At 32.6% G+C, this 18,492-nt stretch overlaps 1 protein-coding gene across 1 annotated transcript in view; it reads left to right on the forward strand.

Annotated features, from left to right (window-relative positions):
* The window catches only part of LOC124375022 (serine/threonine-protein phosphatase 4 regulatory subunit 1-like), a 174,863-nt gene extending 156,825 nt beyond the window's left edge, over nt 1-18,038 (forward strand). Inside the window, exons 8-15 of the mRNA XM_046833179.1 lie at nt 666-801; nt 1,314-1,431; nt 1,521-1,753; nt 8,199-8,360; nt 10,013-10,234; nt 12,152-12,422; nt 13,478-13,605; nt 17,841-18,038. Coding sequence (XP_046689135.1) covers nt 666-801; nt 1,314-1,431; nt 1,521-1,753; nt 8,199-8,360; nt 10,013-10,234; nt 12,152-12,422; nt 13,478-13,605; nt 17,841-17,876 — 1,306 coding nt within the window. The 3' untranslated portion in view covers nt 17,877-18,038. The remainder of the gene's footprint in view (nt 1-665; nt 802-1,313; nt 1,432-1,520; nt 1,754-8,198; nt 8,361-10,012; nt 10,235-12,151; nt 12,423-13,477; nt 13,606-17,840) is intronic.
* The last annotated feature ends 454 nt before the right edge of the window (nt 18,039-18,492 follow it).

Here is an 18,492-nt window from a genome sequence, read left to right on the forward strand (position 1 = left end):
CAATTAAGGGACCTTAATACACCAAGGAAACTTTGCAAAACCTTCGTTGCCCAGATCTAACACTCACTTAAAAGTATGAGAAACAACCTTAAATTAATGCAAACCCCTGGTAAAACAGTTTGAATAATAAATTTCATTTAAAGTTTTTGTAGAAACCTTTTCCTTTCAGAATCATCAATGATGTTTTTAATGTGGGTTTAAGAAAATGTAAGTGATATTTTTCTTATTTATACCTTATGATATAAAAATATTATCTATTGCTGTCAAATTATAAGGATATTTTGTTATTGTTATTGTTTTTGTAAAATGTAAAACGGATTTTAATGTGTCATAAATTCCGTTCACTTATTCAAAGTATAATCTATTTGTTGTATTTTATGGGACAGTACTGTATGTTTTAAAGTATTTATCATAATTGTTTTTTCAGCAAAATATTTAAAGTGTATTGCTTCAACATCTGTCTTTTGTCTTTTGCCTTCTTGGGAGGGAAAGGCCATGCATGTAAAGTCATCATGCATTTGATGAGAGATTGTTTTTTATTTATAGTTATTATAAGATATCTTTTCATAAATATAAAATATAATTGACAATGAATGTATTTAAAAATAGCAATTGATGACTGTATTAAAACACATTTTACTGACATATTTATAATTATGTTTCAGGGAAGAACTGAAAAGTGAAGAGAAGACAAAGTCAGAATGTCAGCCTGCAGTGGATTGCCAGTTTGACAGCTTTCTTTACTGGCGGGAACCAATTCCGGAAATAGACTCTGATCTCACTATCTGTGATTTAGCTAATGTGAGCTGCTGGCTAAACTATGTTATTTTCTTTATTTTTATTATTTTAAAACCATCTTACTTCTCAAATGTTATAATAAATTGATTGGTTAGGGTATAATTCACATCAAAGATAACAAAAATTTCAAAACAGGCAGATTTGTAACAGTCAAAAACTACCTATTATCATTGTTTGAGTGCTATTTGTTAAAGAGAACGTTCTAATTCCAAAAATACTTTACTAACAAACATGGTCATTTTTGTTTTCTGAAGACATTTTTCATTCATTCATTTTAATTCCAGGTTAAATGTATATGTATATTGACCAGTATTGTGAATTTTCAATATAAATGGCAATTTAGTCATGAAACCGTAAAGTTATATTCAGAACATTCAGTTTCTGGATTAAATTTAATACTTGCTGATAATATTTAAGTCAAAAACCCAAATCTTAAGATACAATCTTTTAATTAATAATTAATTATTAATTGCTTACAAATAAATTTATATAGGGAATAATGACTTGTGTTGTAGGTAGAAGAAAACCAGTGTAATGTAGACAGTGGTCATCCAACTGAGACGGAGTCTACAACATCCAGTCAACACTCTGAACCTCCATTGTTGTGTGCTCACCTTGCCTCCCGCCAAACCAGTCAGTAGAGTCTTTGAACATACATAACTCTTTTTGAAAACTCGATCATGTATATATTACTAGTTATGGTGATGTGTTGGTGTTGGTAGACCTGAAGGTGGGAGTGGGTGAATGGTGGAATCCTGAGCCCCCACAAGATATAGTGCCACAGCCGCTGATTGACCACTTTGTGTCCATGTCAGACCCTAGCAACGCCTCTTCCACGGACATAGACATGGCCCACCATTGTGCGTTCAGTCTGCCTGCGGTGGCCCTCACTCTAGGACCTAAACACTGGGACTTGTTACGGGATACCTACAGCACCCTGGCTTCGGACAGACAGGTAAAGGGCATATTTATCATGTATCTTTAGTGGATATTAAACAATTACATAGTTAATTGGATTGCTGTCAGTGATGGGCATATCCAGAATTTTCTAATCTTAACCCTTTGGATGCCAGCCCATTTTCCAAAAGTACTACCCAGAAATGCCAAGGGCATTTACAGCAGTTTTGCAAGCTTTCACTAAATGTATCATAACTTTTTTATTTTTTAACAGATATTGATGATTTTTTTACCATTTATTTTGCTTATGAAATTCCCTTGTTCTGTTGGTAAATTTTAGTTGCATAAATGTAATTTAAACTTATAAAAAAGTTAAAAATTAAGAAAAAAAAAATTAAAATTTCCAAAAAAAAACATTTTTTTTAGCACAAATAAGTGGTTTTAAAAGAAAATGTATGCTGATTTCCTGTTATATCCTAGTAAACTATATCTAACCCTTAACCTAATTACAAAATTTCAAAAGCCTACCCTATATAGAAGTCCAGTTATGATTTTTTTTCACTAAATGTGACACGGGCACAGTTTTTTGTAATTTGCATGGACGTTGTATGTAATGTTTACACTATATTCACAAATCAATATTTGACACTATACAAATCGGTACTTTGGGATTTATACCAACCACACCACTATGAAGAACACAAAAATATAAATTTATAGATATATTATAAACAAACATTGTAGAACGAAAAAACAACTTTTTAATTACAAAATTACAAACTTACAAAGATTATCAATTGTTAATGAGGTCAGATTCGCTTAAAACTTTTTTTCAATGAACTTAGAACATTATAAAACGATGTATTTGATAACAGAACTAACATTCCATCAATCAACAAGGCATTTCCAGGTATTGTGATCGGGTATTGTGGTCGCTGCTGTTATCTTATCTTTCTCGAGAATCCCGATTACGGCAGGGCCGCGCGGCATCACATGATTATTTAAGTTTTTTGCACGGTACATAATTGCCTTTCCATTACAATTCAATTTATATTTCTGATCAGCCCCTCTAGAATTATATTTACCTGATAGATACTATCTCGAGGGATGTTTTTCTTTCGTTGACATCAGCGCGAGCTTCGGAAGCACCTTCGGCCGGAGGCATTCGCATTTTGGGTGGCGGAGTTTGATCAAGAATAATGACAAGTTTTGTGTATTTTTTTTTCAATAAAGAGTTTAGTTTTTGTTTGGTAATGTTTGTTTTTGTTGAATTTTTGTGTTTGGAGAAATGTAGGGGTAAAATAAGAAAGTACAAACAAAGCGAACGGGCGGCGAGACTCTGCAATCACGTTATCTACTACACCGCTCGACTTTGACCTCTGTCTGAGGATGGGGAGGAGTTTGCGATAAGACAATTCCTGTTTATATACTGACGAAATATTGTTTCTACGCTAATCTAGTAAACAGTAGAAGCTAAATGTCAACTGCCTGAGGATGGGGAGGGGTTTTGCGATAAGACAATTCTGTTTTATATCGACGAAATATTGTTCTACGCTAATCTATTAATCAGTTGAAGCTAAATGTCAAATAACGATTCATGTCTGGGTGTGGTCTGTATAATCCCAAAGTACCAATGAATCTAATAAAAGGGGCATAGTAAAAATGCCCTAACAACAAAAGTAATGAGAGAATTACAAACGTAAACAACGCATAGCAACACGAACGTAACCTCAATCTCGACCAAACAATTCAACAGCTGCGAAGCTCAAATACGACCAAACAAACAGTCCATAAACGAATTAACTACTTTGTGGTTGCAAAAGCAACTAATCGACTATCGATTAGTCAAAATTTCGCGGCAATAAGATGAGCTATAAAAAAATTACAGCCGTGAAAAACGTGACGTACCTATATTACGGCCGTTGGCGATTTTCAGTTGAGTAGCCGACGGCCGTAATACCGGTACGTTGGCATCCAAAGGGTTAATATAATAGCCTAAGTTTGAATTTGACAAACTATCACCAATTCTTTTTCTGCCATTCATAAACCTTGGAGACTGTAAAGGTAACATATAAATTAATCCAAGAATGCCTCTCTTATTTTAATAGCATTTTCAGAGGTTAAGAGAAATAATTATATTTTAAGAACTAAGTTTGTATCACCTATCTTCTAATGTAATTTGATAGTTATTGATACCTGTTACTGTAATTTTACTTATTCTTACTATAGTGTGGGCTTTCAGAATGCGTCATTAATCGGCCAAAAAATAACCGCACAATATATGTGTCACAAAGATAAATTCTAGAACCTTGGCATGTCAGTAAAAAGCAGACTTTTTGATCTCTCCATCAAATAATAAGAGAGGTTCAGTACATTCCAGCCTGTTCAAGAAGCTTAATGAAGTGCTGTAGCTTGCTAATGAACTCCCTGTGAGATATCAACTATCCTTTGACCAGTCTTACAAACGCCTGTGCCCTCTTACCCACCAGCTCATCACAGTTAAAAATAATATGTGCTCAGCCGTCTCCTTGTGTGTCTGTCAAAAATACACATCCTTTAACACGTTCAATGCTGATCTTGGTTAAGGCATCATGCTGTGTGCTAAAGTACGTTTTTTTTTTTTTTAATTGTATTTGAGTAAGTGCTTGAAACTATTTCTTCTAAATGAAAACAACAAACTTTTGTCAATTTACCTTTTTCCAAATGTAAATAAAACCTGATGCGTAAGTGTGTCATCAGCACATAGCATCAAATAATAAGACGCTTTGTGCTCTCTGCTGAAGACCCACTTGCACATCATGCTATGTTAACTCAATGGTTTATAAATAAATGACCTAAATTTAAGTTTTAATACCTAAGCTAATAACCTAAGTTATAATGCTGTGATGATATTGTTCTTTGTTTTTATAAAAGTTTTATAAACATGTTGTTTTTTTACTGAATTTCAATGCTTGTGTTTCATTATTAAAAATGATCCCAATAAAATAGGTGGCAAACAAATTAACGTAAGCTTTACTATGTAAAACCGTTATTCTTGTCAAAAGCTAATACATGAGTTAAAAATTAGTCTACCACTCTGGCAAGAAAAATAATGGTTTTCAGGCTGCAAGATTAGAGTAATTTTCAATGTTCTTTCTACATACACTATTTACACAAAAAGTTTATCAATTCTTTATGATATTCCTCAAAATATCTTTCAAGGCACAGAGCTGGTTTTTCTCGATAAGCCTCACAGAAAAAAGTCGTGTCTTTCCTCTTGCCATTTTTGTGGCAAGCAACATTGTTTTGTCTCTTGTTTTTTATGTACTGTTTGAACACTAACCGACCCCTCCATAAAAGTATGGACTCATCTAAAGACAACTCTTTGCAAGGGGTAGAAATACAAGATATTTTGTTATTGAAATAATCCATGAGCTTTTTTTTTCCCCCTGTTGGTCACCTTGGTCTTTTGGTGCTAGATGTAATCTCAATATTAAAAAAATTGACATATATTTGCAAGTATGAAACATTTTCTTTCATCCAATACTGTTGAAGCTGAGGCAGGTTCATAATACCAGTGTAATATAAAAGGCAAAGGAAAGTCTCAAATTCAAGCAATGTAATGTCTTTTCAATGATTAATTTGTGATTTAGATTTCCGTTCAAAAAGAAGTCAACTCCATTCAAATTAGGCTCCCTGATAATGGCATGTAAGAAGCAATCGTCAATAATAAGTTGAAAATAATCTATTGGATTGTTGCCAGGTAGTGGAACTTTCAATCCTGTCAGTTGGCTAAACAAAAATGTTATCATCTGCGGTACTTCATCTCACTGTATTTCAACACTAGTTTTTTTTCCATGTTGTATTGCCAGTTGAGTTGGTGGGGGTAGGGGAGGTGTGCGCCTTTACGCCTTTATTCGGACGGGTTGGCAGGTTTGCATAAGTTCAATGAAGCGGTGCTTGAATGGCTGAGGGTTTTGGATTTAGCTTTGTGATGGATATCAGTCCTTTTTGACTTGGCGCAAGTATTTTTGCACAGAATATTTACGGATAATTGAGTACAGAATATGTATTATGAAAGTGATGGTTTATTGTATATTTTTATGGATGTGCATAATTTATAACCTACTACAAAATAAAATATTAAAAACATTATTATATAATATGTGAATTTACTTGTCTTTTTTACTTCTCAAATTTAATTCTTTTATGCCCAATATCTGTTCATTTTTGCAAAAACCACTGTTATCTTTATGGTGCGGATACTCTAATTTTCATAACTTTTATTATCTTTTTATATTTTACCAAAATAAATTTTGTCTATCACTTGGATTTCAGAAACTCAGTGGTTTCATGTTAGGAACAATAGCGTTTAAATCCAGCACAATGACATTTCAAAGTTTGGAAATTGTAAATATCTACACATTGTTGTATGATTTTTTTTGGTCATTCTATAGCATTATATACAGCTAAAATTAGAGACCTATTGAATTGTAGTATAATGCCCATCGAAATATTTTTTTTTATCGAATGGTTGTTTTATATTAAGTTTAAGTAAATATTTATTTACTCGTAAGTCTGTTGCGTTCCACCTCAGATCGGCAATATGCAATTTACTGATTGCCAAAACTTGTTTTTGTTGTACTATTTTTATGAAAAACTGTGCTTTCGTAAGTAATATTTTGCTTACAGTTTGTATTTTCTATGCTTATTGTGCAATGTCATGCATATGCTTTGTCTATGGGTGAATGTTCTTTGCTCAAGTAGAAGCAAACAAAGAATAACTAACTTTTATACTTCTAAATTTTTGTAGTTTTATAGATATTTTCTATATAAAATATGTTATGTTAACATTTTTTATCATAACTAGTAGTGGTGGTTTAAAATGATTCAAACATGATAAGTTTAAACTATATTTTATAGGATATAAGTCTAGATTCTAGAAATCCATATTACAATCTATCCATTTTAAGTAGGAGGGGATATGACTTTGTTGTTAAATTATAGCTAATTTTCTAAACTTCTGCAAATCCCTCTAAAATAGTATTCTTGGATTTTACTTCTGAAAACTGGGAAATAAGTCCTCACATGCATTCACGTTGTCTAACTTTTTCATTTTCACTCTGGCATGAAAGGTGTGTCTGTTGTTTGTGCTTAACAGTTTAATAATTAACCTGTTGTCAAACAACAGTTAAGCTGACCAATTTTGAGTTTTTATTAAGATGATTTATTGTGTCGTGAAAACTTCCACTACATGTATAGTGTATATTGTGTTTGTACTGCTTTACCTTATATTTTGTCATCACACTACACATGAATGTGTGCTTTCTAGTCCTTTATAATGTCAGCATTAATTGAAAATGCCGCCATTTAAGAAACAGATCTGTGATTTGTTGTAAATGCAAAGACAGTTAAACCAATTGAAATTTATCGGCAAATCTGTGAGGTTTACGGACAAAATATGAGTGATTCAATGGTTAGAAGATTGGTCTGACTGGTCAATGAAGGGCGTGATGAAGTTTATGATAAAGAACGAAGTAGACGCCCTTTTTGGGTTATTGATGAACTTGTTCACACAATTGAAGAGAAGCTTAAGAAAGGCTGTTAAGTTATTAGTGCTCTTGCTATGGAATTTTCACAAATCTACCCATCACTATTTCATGAAATTGTATCTGAGAAACTGAAATTTCGAAAACTCTCTTGTTGGGTACCCAAAGTTCTTACTGGAAAAAAAACCAAAAACAACCGTTGGTCAGTGCACTTTAGTTTTTTAAAGCCATGATGAAGACTGCGATGATTTTATTTTTCTGATAGTTACAGGGAATGAAACTTGAGTATCTTAACCCCTGAAATGGCAATTGATGAAATGCAGGCACACTTCCCCAGGGAAGATTAAACCTAAGCAAATCTTGCCACCATGAAATGACGTGGAGAAAGCAGCATTTTGATGATGGATTTCTTACCATAAGGCTAAACAATCAATGCAGATGTTTACTGTGAGACCCTTAAGAAATTGTGCAAGGCAACACAAAACAAGTGTCAAAATTTGTTGTTTATTTCCAAGATAATGCTGGACCTCACACTGCCAACATGTCAAAAAAACTTGCTACAAAAATTTGGCTGGGACATGTTTGACCATCCTCCATACAGCCCATACCTCACACCTAGCTACTTTCATCTTTTCCTACACCTGAAATCTTTCCTTAGTGGTCAACACTTCAACAATGATGACGAGCTCATAGAACATGTTACTGTATGGTTGGAAATTCTTGTGGCAACCTTCTATGAAGAAGGCATACAACAACTTGTGCCACACTATGACATGTGCCCATAAAATTCCAGAATTTATATAGAAAAGTAGTTTGAGAGTTGTAGATTTTTGTATAATAAATATTTTTTCTGTATCTGTACACGATTCTGTATCTACTTTTTTTATATAACCAAACAGAACTTTCCTCGCATTTCATACTAAGTTGAACTGTGTTTGTTACAAAATATTTGAAATTATTGTGTATTTATTACAGTGGAAGGTGAGGCGTACTGTAGCATCCAGTATACACGAGCTGGCTGTGATATTGGGAGAGGACATGGCTACCCAGGACCTGGTGCCCATATTCAGTGGGCTCATTAAAGACCTGGATGAAGTCCGCATTGGTGCTCTGCGGCATCTTTCCTACTTTCTTAGGGTGAAGCTTTCTTTATATGTTATAAAAGTTAAATGTATTTCATTGTCTAATGGTTCATTCCATGACAATAAGAGTAGGCAGCATTTACACTTACGTTACACTACTATATTACTTCATGGCCAGTAAATCACTCATTACATTGCCACCTTTTATAAATTAAATGGCCACTTTCATAAAACTCACAAATTCAGACTAACCCATGACAACCTCGCCAGATGGTCATAGGGCAATGATATGTGAGCGGGTGATCCACAGCGGATTAGCTGCTTCGAATCCACAAGATGAGCAAGTCCCACGCTATCAAATGGAGTAATTTATGAGTGGCTTTTGGACGTGGTAGCATGCAGGCAAGCGGTTTTTTACGGCTCTCTGTGACAGGTCCCGTGCTATGGCTACGTGAAGGACAGTTATACACTATTAAGGCATACACTCTTATGGCAGCCCTTGGTGGCATGATTGAACAGGAGATTAATATGAGCACAATTTAAATATGTAATAGATGATTGTTTATCTCAAAGGTTTTCTTTGAAGTTTTATACTTAACATCAGATACAGTCTATTTTGATATCAATTAAAGATGTGTAATAATCGTTAATCTTAAAACTTTTTATTTTATTTTTATTTTGATGTGAAAATAACAAATAATGATTAATAACAGTACTTACACAACACATATCAATTATGCAATGAATCTGAAACTTTGTAGGACTACACAATTTGTTTAGTAAAAAGGTTAATAATAATTCTCCTCTTTATGTATTTAAACTTTGTTTTCCTCATTAATGTGTTTTTTATGATTCCTAAACTGCATTATATGCTACTAATAAACATGTTAGTATTAAATAATGATAGTTTATACTGTTGCCAATCATGTCAATAAAATTAACAGTGAATTAATATAGAACACACTATACTATATGAACTATTCACATGTACAATTAACAGAGGTCTTAAAGACTAGGACACAAAAAATGGTCCACCTTCACCTTTAGAAAATGAAGCTGATTCTCCTGAGGGTACTGCTAAATGTAATGTGCTCATGGGCCTGGAGTTTCTCACAAAGGATGTCCCATTTTGTGTTCTGTGAATCGTACAGGATCATTGGGACCATGTTGACTGTCTCCCAGTAGAATTGTACAATCTTTGAAGCTTAGATATTTGGATCCTTTTCTCATCCTCTTTATTGTGTCAGCATCTCACATTCCTCCCGCCTTTCCAAAACACCATTGCTTTTTGTATTTTTTTATTGTTATCGTTGTTTATAAAAACATTTCAACCTTGAAATTATTATTTTCGAACCATGCAAGAGTGTGAATTTGATTATTCTGTAACATCATTAAAATTGGAGTGTTGTTTCAGCGTGTTGGGTATGCGTTGTGGAAAAAAGGGGTGGAGTGTGTTAGAATATTTTTGTTAGAAATGTTCATATATGCTAATGATTGCAATTAGAAGATTATTTATTGAACTTAAATCATTGCAAATTATTTTTACTAGGGGTTATAATTAATTAGAAGCATAATTAATTACCAAAAATATTTATATAAATAACCAAAAGTATTTAATGAATTGCATGGACAAAGAAATCCAAGAAAGTCCTTTCAAACTACTAACAGCATTGCTTCCCTCTACTAATAAGCTGTTTTTATATGTAGTTGCTGCGACCTTCAGGGCGAAACCACTTCTTACCACGGCTGGCAGACTTTCTTAAGACCGAGTATGACTACAACTGGAGGTTTCGAGATGAACTGGCTAGACAATTGATGTCTGCAATGCCATTATACTCTCCATCTGACACCTGCGTCCACCTCACTCCCATTGGGATAGCACTGATGCTTGACAATGTGGCAGCTGTTAGGGAGTCTGCTCTTAATCTGGTGAGTTTGGGGTTGGAACTTGGAACAAGCTGATTAATGTCTGTTATAGTTCATACATCACCTTTGTTTAACGCTCATGACCTTAGTCTATAAAAGAAGAAATCTTCCTTCAAGGATGTGCCTTTTACTTGAACTATTTGCCTAATGTCAAGAGGCTGCCTGAGAAGAAACCAAGCTTAAATGACTGATCAAACTACGCTTTACGAGAATTCCTTGTCATTCCAACCAATGAAACAACAGGTAAAATATGTGAATTGCGAAACCAAATCAAACTATGGAGTGAGGGCACACACACTCCCCCAAAAAAAACCATAGACATGCATGCAAACATTTTTGGTCAGTATAGCAACTGTTTTTTGGAACAGGAAAGGAGTTTTTCTTGTTGATTTCTTAGAATGTAGTGCAACCATAAATTCTGCCAGGTATTGTGAAACCTTAACAAAAGTTAAGGAAATCAATATAAAACAAGCAAAGAGGAAAGTTAAATTCAAAAATTCTGTTTTTGCACGACAAAGCCCTACCACACACGGCAAATCGAGCTTAAGAAGTCCTGGACACATGGGAGGTGTCCACATCCGCCTTACAGTCCGGACCTGGCGACTACCACTTCTTTCCAGCAATGAAGACCTGGCTTGCAGCGCAGAACTTTAGTGACTTGGAACTGCAGGAATATCCGAATTTTATAACAGTGGAATTACAAAACTAGATCACTGCTATGATAACTGCCTAAATTTGTATGGTTATTGTTGAAAAGTAGTATTTTAGTATCACTTTCAAATGTATGTCATACAATTGTTTCTTGTACTTAATTTTGTGTGTATATCTAAACGTAATGTACTTTCTGGATAAGCCCTCATATATTAACTTAATATTTTGAGGCATTGCTATACTCAACATTGCATATATAAATGATAATATTTTAATCACCAGTATTGTATTTATTTATGTGAGGCCTTTCGGTAGTAAGGTTATCTTCATCTTCAACATAATAAATGAAGATGTGGTTAGTAATTTATTTGATAATTTACCTTTAATTAAAAATAAATTTAGACAATTTTGAATTAATAATTACTGTTTGAGTTCAAATCAAATTTTTTACTTATATCAAGAGGTTCAGAAACCTCTCATTTCACTTGGTCCTAAAAGAACCTTTCCTCTTATGTCCGGAGTGACAGGATATTGAGGATGGGTAAGGTTGGGGCCACCTCCTGTCAAGATCTCATTACTAGAATAATTTCTTTTTTCTTGTTTTGAGAGCAATTATAACTGCATAGTATTAAAATTTTGCATACAACTTCTATATCTTCAAAATTGAATTTGATGGTGGTGTATGGTCATTGGGACTTGACTGAGCATCAGAAAAGCTGTGGAGAATACTTATATAAGTAATTCTACCATCTACAGATATGAAGTTGGTGAATGTCTCTCATCTTGCCAGAATGGCAACATTAAGAAGTCCATGTGATGAGAAGTCCAAGAAGTCTAAACAGCAGGTGACCAAATGATGAGCATTTCCACTAGAATTACTTCTGGTTACCCTTTAGTAATGTGGAGGTATTAGGTATTAATACAAAATGAGGTAAATTTCCGGTGAATGGGAAATTGGATGAATTTTTTTCCATCAGGATGCCGTGCCTGTAAGAAAATGCTTATGGCGGCAAAACTGAGCAAAGCCTGTTATGCAACACATTTGGGTATCTCTTACTTTTTTCAAACATACAGGTGGTTAAAAGGTTTTATAATAAAAATGAATATAAATACAATTGGTGAAAAATGGTATACAAAAATAAAAGTATTTATACTTTTTTTCCTCTCCTGAATAGTTTTAGTAATTTACTCTATAGAACCCTCCTTTTTTGTATTGGTTCTGATTGCGATGCAAGATATCTAGATTTCTCATGTTTCCTTATGTATCAGGTGACGGAGTTGGTGAAGCATGTGTCAGTGGAGATATCGCTGCTAAGGGGTTTGTTGGCTGAGCTAGCTGAGCAGTTTGCCCACAGTGCACGCTGGAACCGTCGCCAGACATTTGCTCTACTGTGCAGCAAGCTGATATATTGCAGGGCACTTGTGGATGACATGTTTGCACGGGATGTGCTACCACACTTGCTTGATCTAAGTTGGGACCCTGTACCCAATGTGAGGCTGGCTGTGGCTCGTACTGTCAATTCTGATATTATGAACAATCGTGAGTATAGTGATATCTTTATATATTAGATGCTGAAATCAATAAACAGTATTTTTTTAAATATATAAATAATACTGGTGAAAGTCTAGAACTAGTTGTTTTAAAACGTTTTCTCAGTGGCAAACAACTAGTCATTTTTGTAGTTACCTTCTTAATAAAACTTTGCTATCAAACATTGAATTAAAATTGGTAATATTTTATGTCAGATTGTTAGGGATGTTTCACTGTTTTAATTTGTATAGTTTTTTAATTATGGTCCATGATACATACACTAAAAATAAATAAGTATGCAATTTTTTAACATTGGTTTGCCTGCAAAAAATGTTCTTATTTCTAAAAAAATATTTTTCATAAAAGTAGGATCTTTTTTGATGTTTTGCATAAAATCAGAATTGAGTGTTTGAATTGATTTTTGCAAAAATGTATGCGTGTACATATTAATAGAATTAGTATGGATACAGATAAATTAGTCAATCTTTCGGGACATTTTAGTCTATTTGGTTGATTTACAATAGTGTTTGTTGCTTTCTCTAAGTAATTTTTTATTTAATTGTTTTTAGTATAATATAATTGCTAGGACATTTTTTGATTTGAATGATGAATACTGTCACCCGAAGAAGTTTGTGACATCATTTTGTGAACACACTGTATACAGAGTAAAGAATCTTATGAGAAAATCTACACAGAATATAAATTAGAAACAATCACTATTAACAGATGATTGTAGTCTTAACAATTAATTAGTATAAAGACACTGAAATCTAGTTCTGAAGTGAAACATTTACAGATTTGAAAGGAGATTTACAGGTCAATAGGCTAAATGAGCTTAAAGCCAGAATCTTATAAAAAATATCGAAGACGAACAATATCTAGGTACCTACCGATAAAATAGATCTCATTTAAGAATCAAAATCAACCTAGTTCAAGTAGTTGTTTTTAATCAACTTACAGTTTACTTTAATAAAGAAAATTTTACTGTTTTAACAAAATATTTTTAATGTATATTAAATGTTTATGAATTTTATCAATATGTTATGCAATGGATTTTGTTTTAGAGTATTTCTGCAATGAACAAAATCCCCACCATGAAGTTCTTATGCAAGCACTCAGAAGATTGCAGAATGACAAAGACAGAGACGTTCGGTACTTTGCTGTGTACAAAACTATCAGATCAGAGGAAGAGGTACACTACTCTCTACATTCTAAGTTCATTGTATATATAGTTTTTATTGTGCATCTGATGAGACAATGTGAAAACCTCTTCACCTTTCACCTCTTCTTCAGATAACAATTTTTTGTAAACATTAATTATTAGTAGGGAGAGGGAGAGGGTCAAGTCTATTAACACTGGACAGAGGAGGGATTTTCATTGGGGAGCAGACTAACAAATTTATTAAAAATAGGACCTCTTCTCTTTTAGGCTTGATGAATTCCTAATTACAATAGCCATGGAATTGTAATAGTATGCAAAAGTTTCCGACACATAATCCAATCATTAACCTGGATCAAATATGTAACCTAGCGACCTAAAACAGCTCTGTGAGTTCGGAGCGAAATCAAGACCTCGATGACTGAGTTTTTTTTACCACAGAGGTGTAGTGCTCCATAAATAAGCTCCGTAGGGCCACACTATCACCAAGGAGTACTACCTTGGAAGTGTTGAGATATCTCAAAAGATTTGGTTCAGCGAAATACCCTGAATTGTGGGCCAATGTAGACTGGATGCTTTACTATAATAATGCTCCACTCATTCCTCTCATATGATTCAACAGTTTTTGACCAAGTATTACACCAGTCAAGTGCTACCTCCTCAGCATAATCCTGATGTGGTACTAATTGAAATCCCTGTTCAAAGGACACCTATACATTTGAAGAGGTCAAACCAGTTGTAATGGTTGAGCTGATAGCTATCCTAAAGGCAGAAATTTCAACTGGTGTCTCAAAGTGAAACGTGAAAAGTGGATTGTTTAAACATGCTCTTTATAGGAGAACAATATTTTTATATGAAAATGTTATTGAGTTTTAGGTAGTTAATGTTTGTTTAATATTGAAATTGGGATAATGAACAAAATGTCATATGGAATCATTCACTAACTAGAAAGTTCCATTGTTCTAAGGGGAGAGCTCTATAAGTTAAAACCTCGGATTACAATTACAGTGAATAAATTTATATGGTAGACATGGAATTTTGTTTTTAAAACTAAAATTGCAACGTTTACCAAACCTTTTTGCATTCAATATTTCCATTGTTTAAACAAATGATTATAAAAAATTTGTTTTTGATCTATAGTTTTGTTCTAAATACTAATTATTTTAATGTATGAAATTTCACTCAAATAGAAGAACTAAAGACAATTTAAACTATAACTAATGAAAGGTAATTATACCTGTGAGTAAATTATAGATACCTTTGTGTATTCGAATCAATGGCAGTAGGGATCTTGAACAGATAGTAAAACGTGAAGGGGAAATCGGAGTGGCAGTTGCAATTTACAAATTTTCCGACTAGTTTAGTTTTAAATAATACAAGCTATGTTGAATATTGTATTATTGGTGAAAATAAGCAAGTTAAGGAGAATGAAATAAATGAATAAAATTATGAATAAAACATTTGTATTATTCAAATTACAAGACTTCATGTATTTTTATATTAGGTGAAGAATGGAGCAACATGCTACACTGCAGTATAAGCCACTTTTCCGGCATCCACACACAGCTCCACATCCCTTTTTACAATTACAAAATAACATTTGCAATAGAATATCCGGAGCAGGTAATTGATTCCTTGTTATTGGAATACTTCTATCCTCAATTTTCAATAAATACATCATTTTCTAACCATATCTAGATTTGCAGATACACTTTCTACATATTCAAATGCAGCAAATGTAGGAGGTAATGACAAAAGAACACTTGTATATTTGGTAATTGCTTTTATGGAAGAATAAAACCTGAACATATTCAAATCTTTAGTTTTTGTTGAAGATGCATATAAACCCAAATTACATGCTACACTCACTTGAAATATTTTATTGGAGACTTCATGATATTTTAAAATACTTCTGCTTTGTTGTGCAGATAATTTTGTTTTTCAAATTTCTGGCAAACTAAATTTGTTCTGTTTTTAAAAACACAGAAGTAGTATCACAACCCGTGAAAGCATTTATAAAGAATATGTTCCTTACATTTGGAGTTCGATTTTCTAAATTTTTCCATGAATAATATATTTTCTATTGATTTTAGCCTCAAGATGGTTTTGGAAAATATATTTCACAATCTACATCCACCAATGTAGTTAATAATAACACTAAGACATTGATATCTTCTGAATCTATAACAAAATTTTTCTTTTAAAAAAATAATAGCTGCATCAACAATTCATTTGTCGGTATTGCTTTACACTCTGTATGTAAAAATATTGTTAGCTAATTTAATTCTGAAAATATCTATCCATCGACTTTTACTTTTATTATTTCATAAAAACTTTTCTTTATGTATTTTCAACGGTGTGTTTTCATCTAATTCAATATCTGCACATTTATTTTTTAATGCGTGAGGGGTCCGTCCTTTCAGCAGATTTAATATTGCCTCTTTATTATATCCATCAAATACCACGTTAGTGTTACTATTATTCTTAAATATCTTACATAATGCTCACATATCATTATAAACATTCCATTCATTTGCCATGTATAACGATTTATCAACATGCTCAACAGGTGAAATTTCACATATAATATTAAAAGGTACCATTTAAAGCAAAACTATATGTGCAAAAATTGATCTCTATATTAATTTGCTTAAACAATGAAAAATGTAGAGCACAAAAAATATTTGGTAAACAATTTATGCAATTATAGTTTGCACAACAAAATACCACATGGAACATATAATTTCATTTACTGTTGTTGTAATCCAAGGTCTAAAGCCCAAGGCATTGCACTATTAGGGAAAAGAGAAACAGATTATTTTTTGTCCTAATACTTTAGGATTAGATTGCAGATAGAGAATACTCTAGCCAGATACCGTACCTCTCAAGATCTTGTTTAATCATTGATACTTATGGAAGGATTCAGTTGTTAAAGCTATATATTCGACAGGGTTTGTCCTATAAATGCTAAAAAAGATTTATATGACTTGTATTAAAAAAGACTTGTATGAGAACTAGTGAAAGTAAAAGTTGTTTGGTGGATGGAAATAATTGTACTGGGTCTTGAGCGATAATTTCATTTGAGTTGTATCTTTGGTTTTTAAGAAAGCTTAAGGGATAAGTTCTGGATGATGTTTTGTTATTGTTACTTGCTATGTGTAAATATTAATGCTTCATCTAGGTGAATCTTGCCGGTTTCATAATTTCCATAACTAATGTATTAAGATTGCAAGTCAGATGTCATTATATTTATTTCTGTGTGTTTTATATACTTTTGACAAATAGATTTTGTTTTAAACACCTGTTAATGAGACATTTGTATTGAAACTTGATGCAATTTAAACTGTGTGACAATATTAACCCTTTGAGTGCCTCAGCGTTGCTAATTTTGACATTTCGTATTTCGATAATATTTTATATAGTACAAGATTATTTTGGCGAAATAACCAGACAGCTGTATTCAATAGGTTCCAAACTATCGATAAATATAAGTTTTATGTTGTTTCTCTACTATTTTATCTGTGAGATTATGTTGTTAGGGTACTTATCAAGAGGCCACTAGTTTTAGATGAGTTTTCCTCATCAGAGACAAAATAAATTATAGTATTAAAAAGAACGGACTCTCTTTAACCTATTTTGAAATTTACAGGTTATTATGACAATCAATGAAAACAAAAACTAAAAGGACATTTTATTTTTAGAAAATGTCAAATCATTCTTACATCTATTTGGAGATGATTTGGTGATAGAAAGTATGACTCATCGAGAATTTTAGATTAATCATATTTATTTGTGTTATATTGATGTTTTATTAAATATTTTGATAAAACTACACTATTACTGTCATTTCTAAACTCTGACAAATGAAGTACAGTTTATAAAATGTTGGTACTGGGCAGCATTTTGTTTATACATATAATGCCATGTTTTCTTATTCTAGAATGACATATTATACATGGCTTTATTTAGATTTATATGGCCTTTATCGTGGTATAAAAAAAAAGTCTTTAAAATACTGTATACACTCAAATTAGGTTGAAACTTAACTCTCGCTCTCCCTTCTCTCCCCTCTCCTGACAAATTTTCCTACATTCATGTTTTTTTAAATGTTTCTAAACTTGCTCGTATTTGCACAGTAGAATAGTTAACTGTTACATTGTTTATGTAATGTTATTTAGTATTTCAATACTCTGTTCAATAATATGTGTCTTTTTAATAGTTTATAACAGCTATTTTATGAGATTAACTAAGGTCATTGCATTTTACAGGAGGTGGATGGCAGGATGAAATTCAGCTCAACATAAAATGTATGCCCAACGTCACTGCCTCAGTTATGTATACAGACCTGTAAAAATTATAATTGTTAAAAACTTGTTTTACATATTTGTAGTTTAATATCTTTTGAAAAAGAGATGTCACTATGTAAGTTTATATGATGGTACAATAAATATCTTATTTACAAAGTTTGTATTCATTTCTGTTTATTCTCATATCAACTTAAACCTTTTCTGCAAAGCAATCCAACCAGACTATTACTTCCAGTTGCACTAATATTTTTTACAAGTTTTTCATGTAAGCAAGTTATAGATTATTCTAAAATAATTATGGTGTCCTCATATACAGAATGTTCAGAAAAGGATACCACAAACTCTTTACTCATGATTTCAAACAAAACAATGTCCCATAAACAAAGGTTGAGAATGTTTAGGCGGTAGATGCCACACTTAGCACATAGGTTCTAATAAAGAGGAAAACTTGAAAATAAGGTGTAAAACCAGTACACAATAATGCCACATGCCCAATGGATAATATTTACTGGTTTAATGATCGACCAATATTTTCATGGTGTACAAAGCAACTATACATAAGATATTTAGTGGTCATTTTTTATATATAAATGAATTGGCAATTCAGTTAAAT

This window comes from Homalodisca vitripennis, chromosome 1, assembly GCF_021130785.1.
Source record: "Homalodisca vitripennis isolate AUS2020 chromosome 1, UT_GWSS_2.1, whole genome shotgun sequence".
Taxonomy (NCBI): Eukaryota; Metazoa; Arthropoda; class Insecta; order Hemiptera; family Cicadellidae; genus Homalodisca; species Homalodisca vitripennis.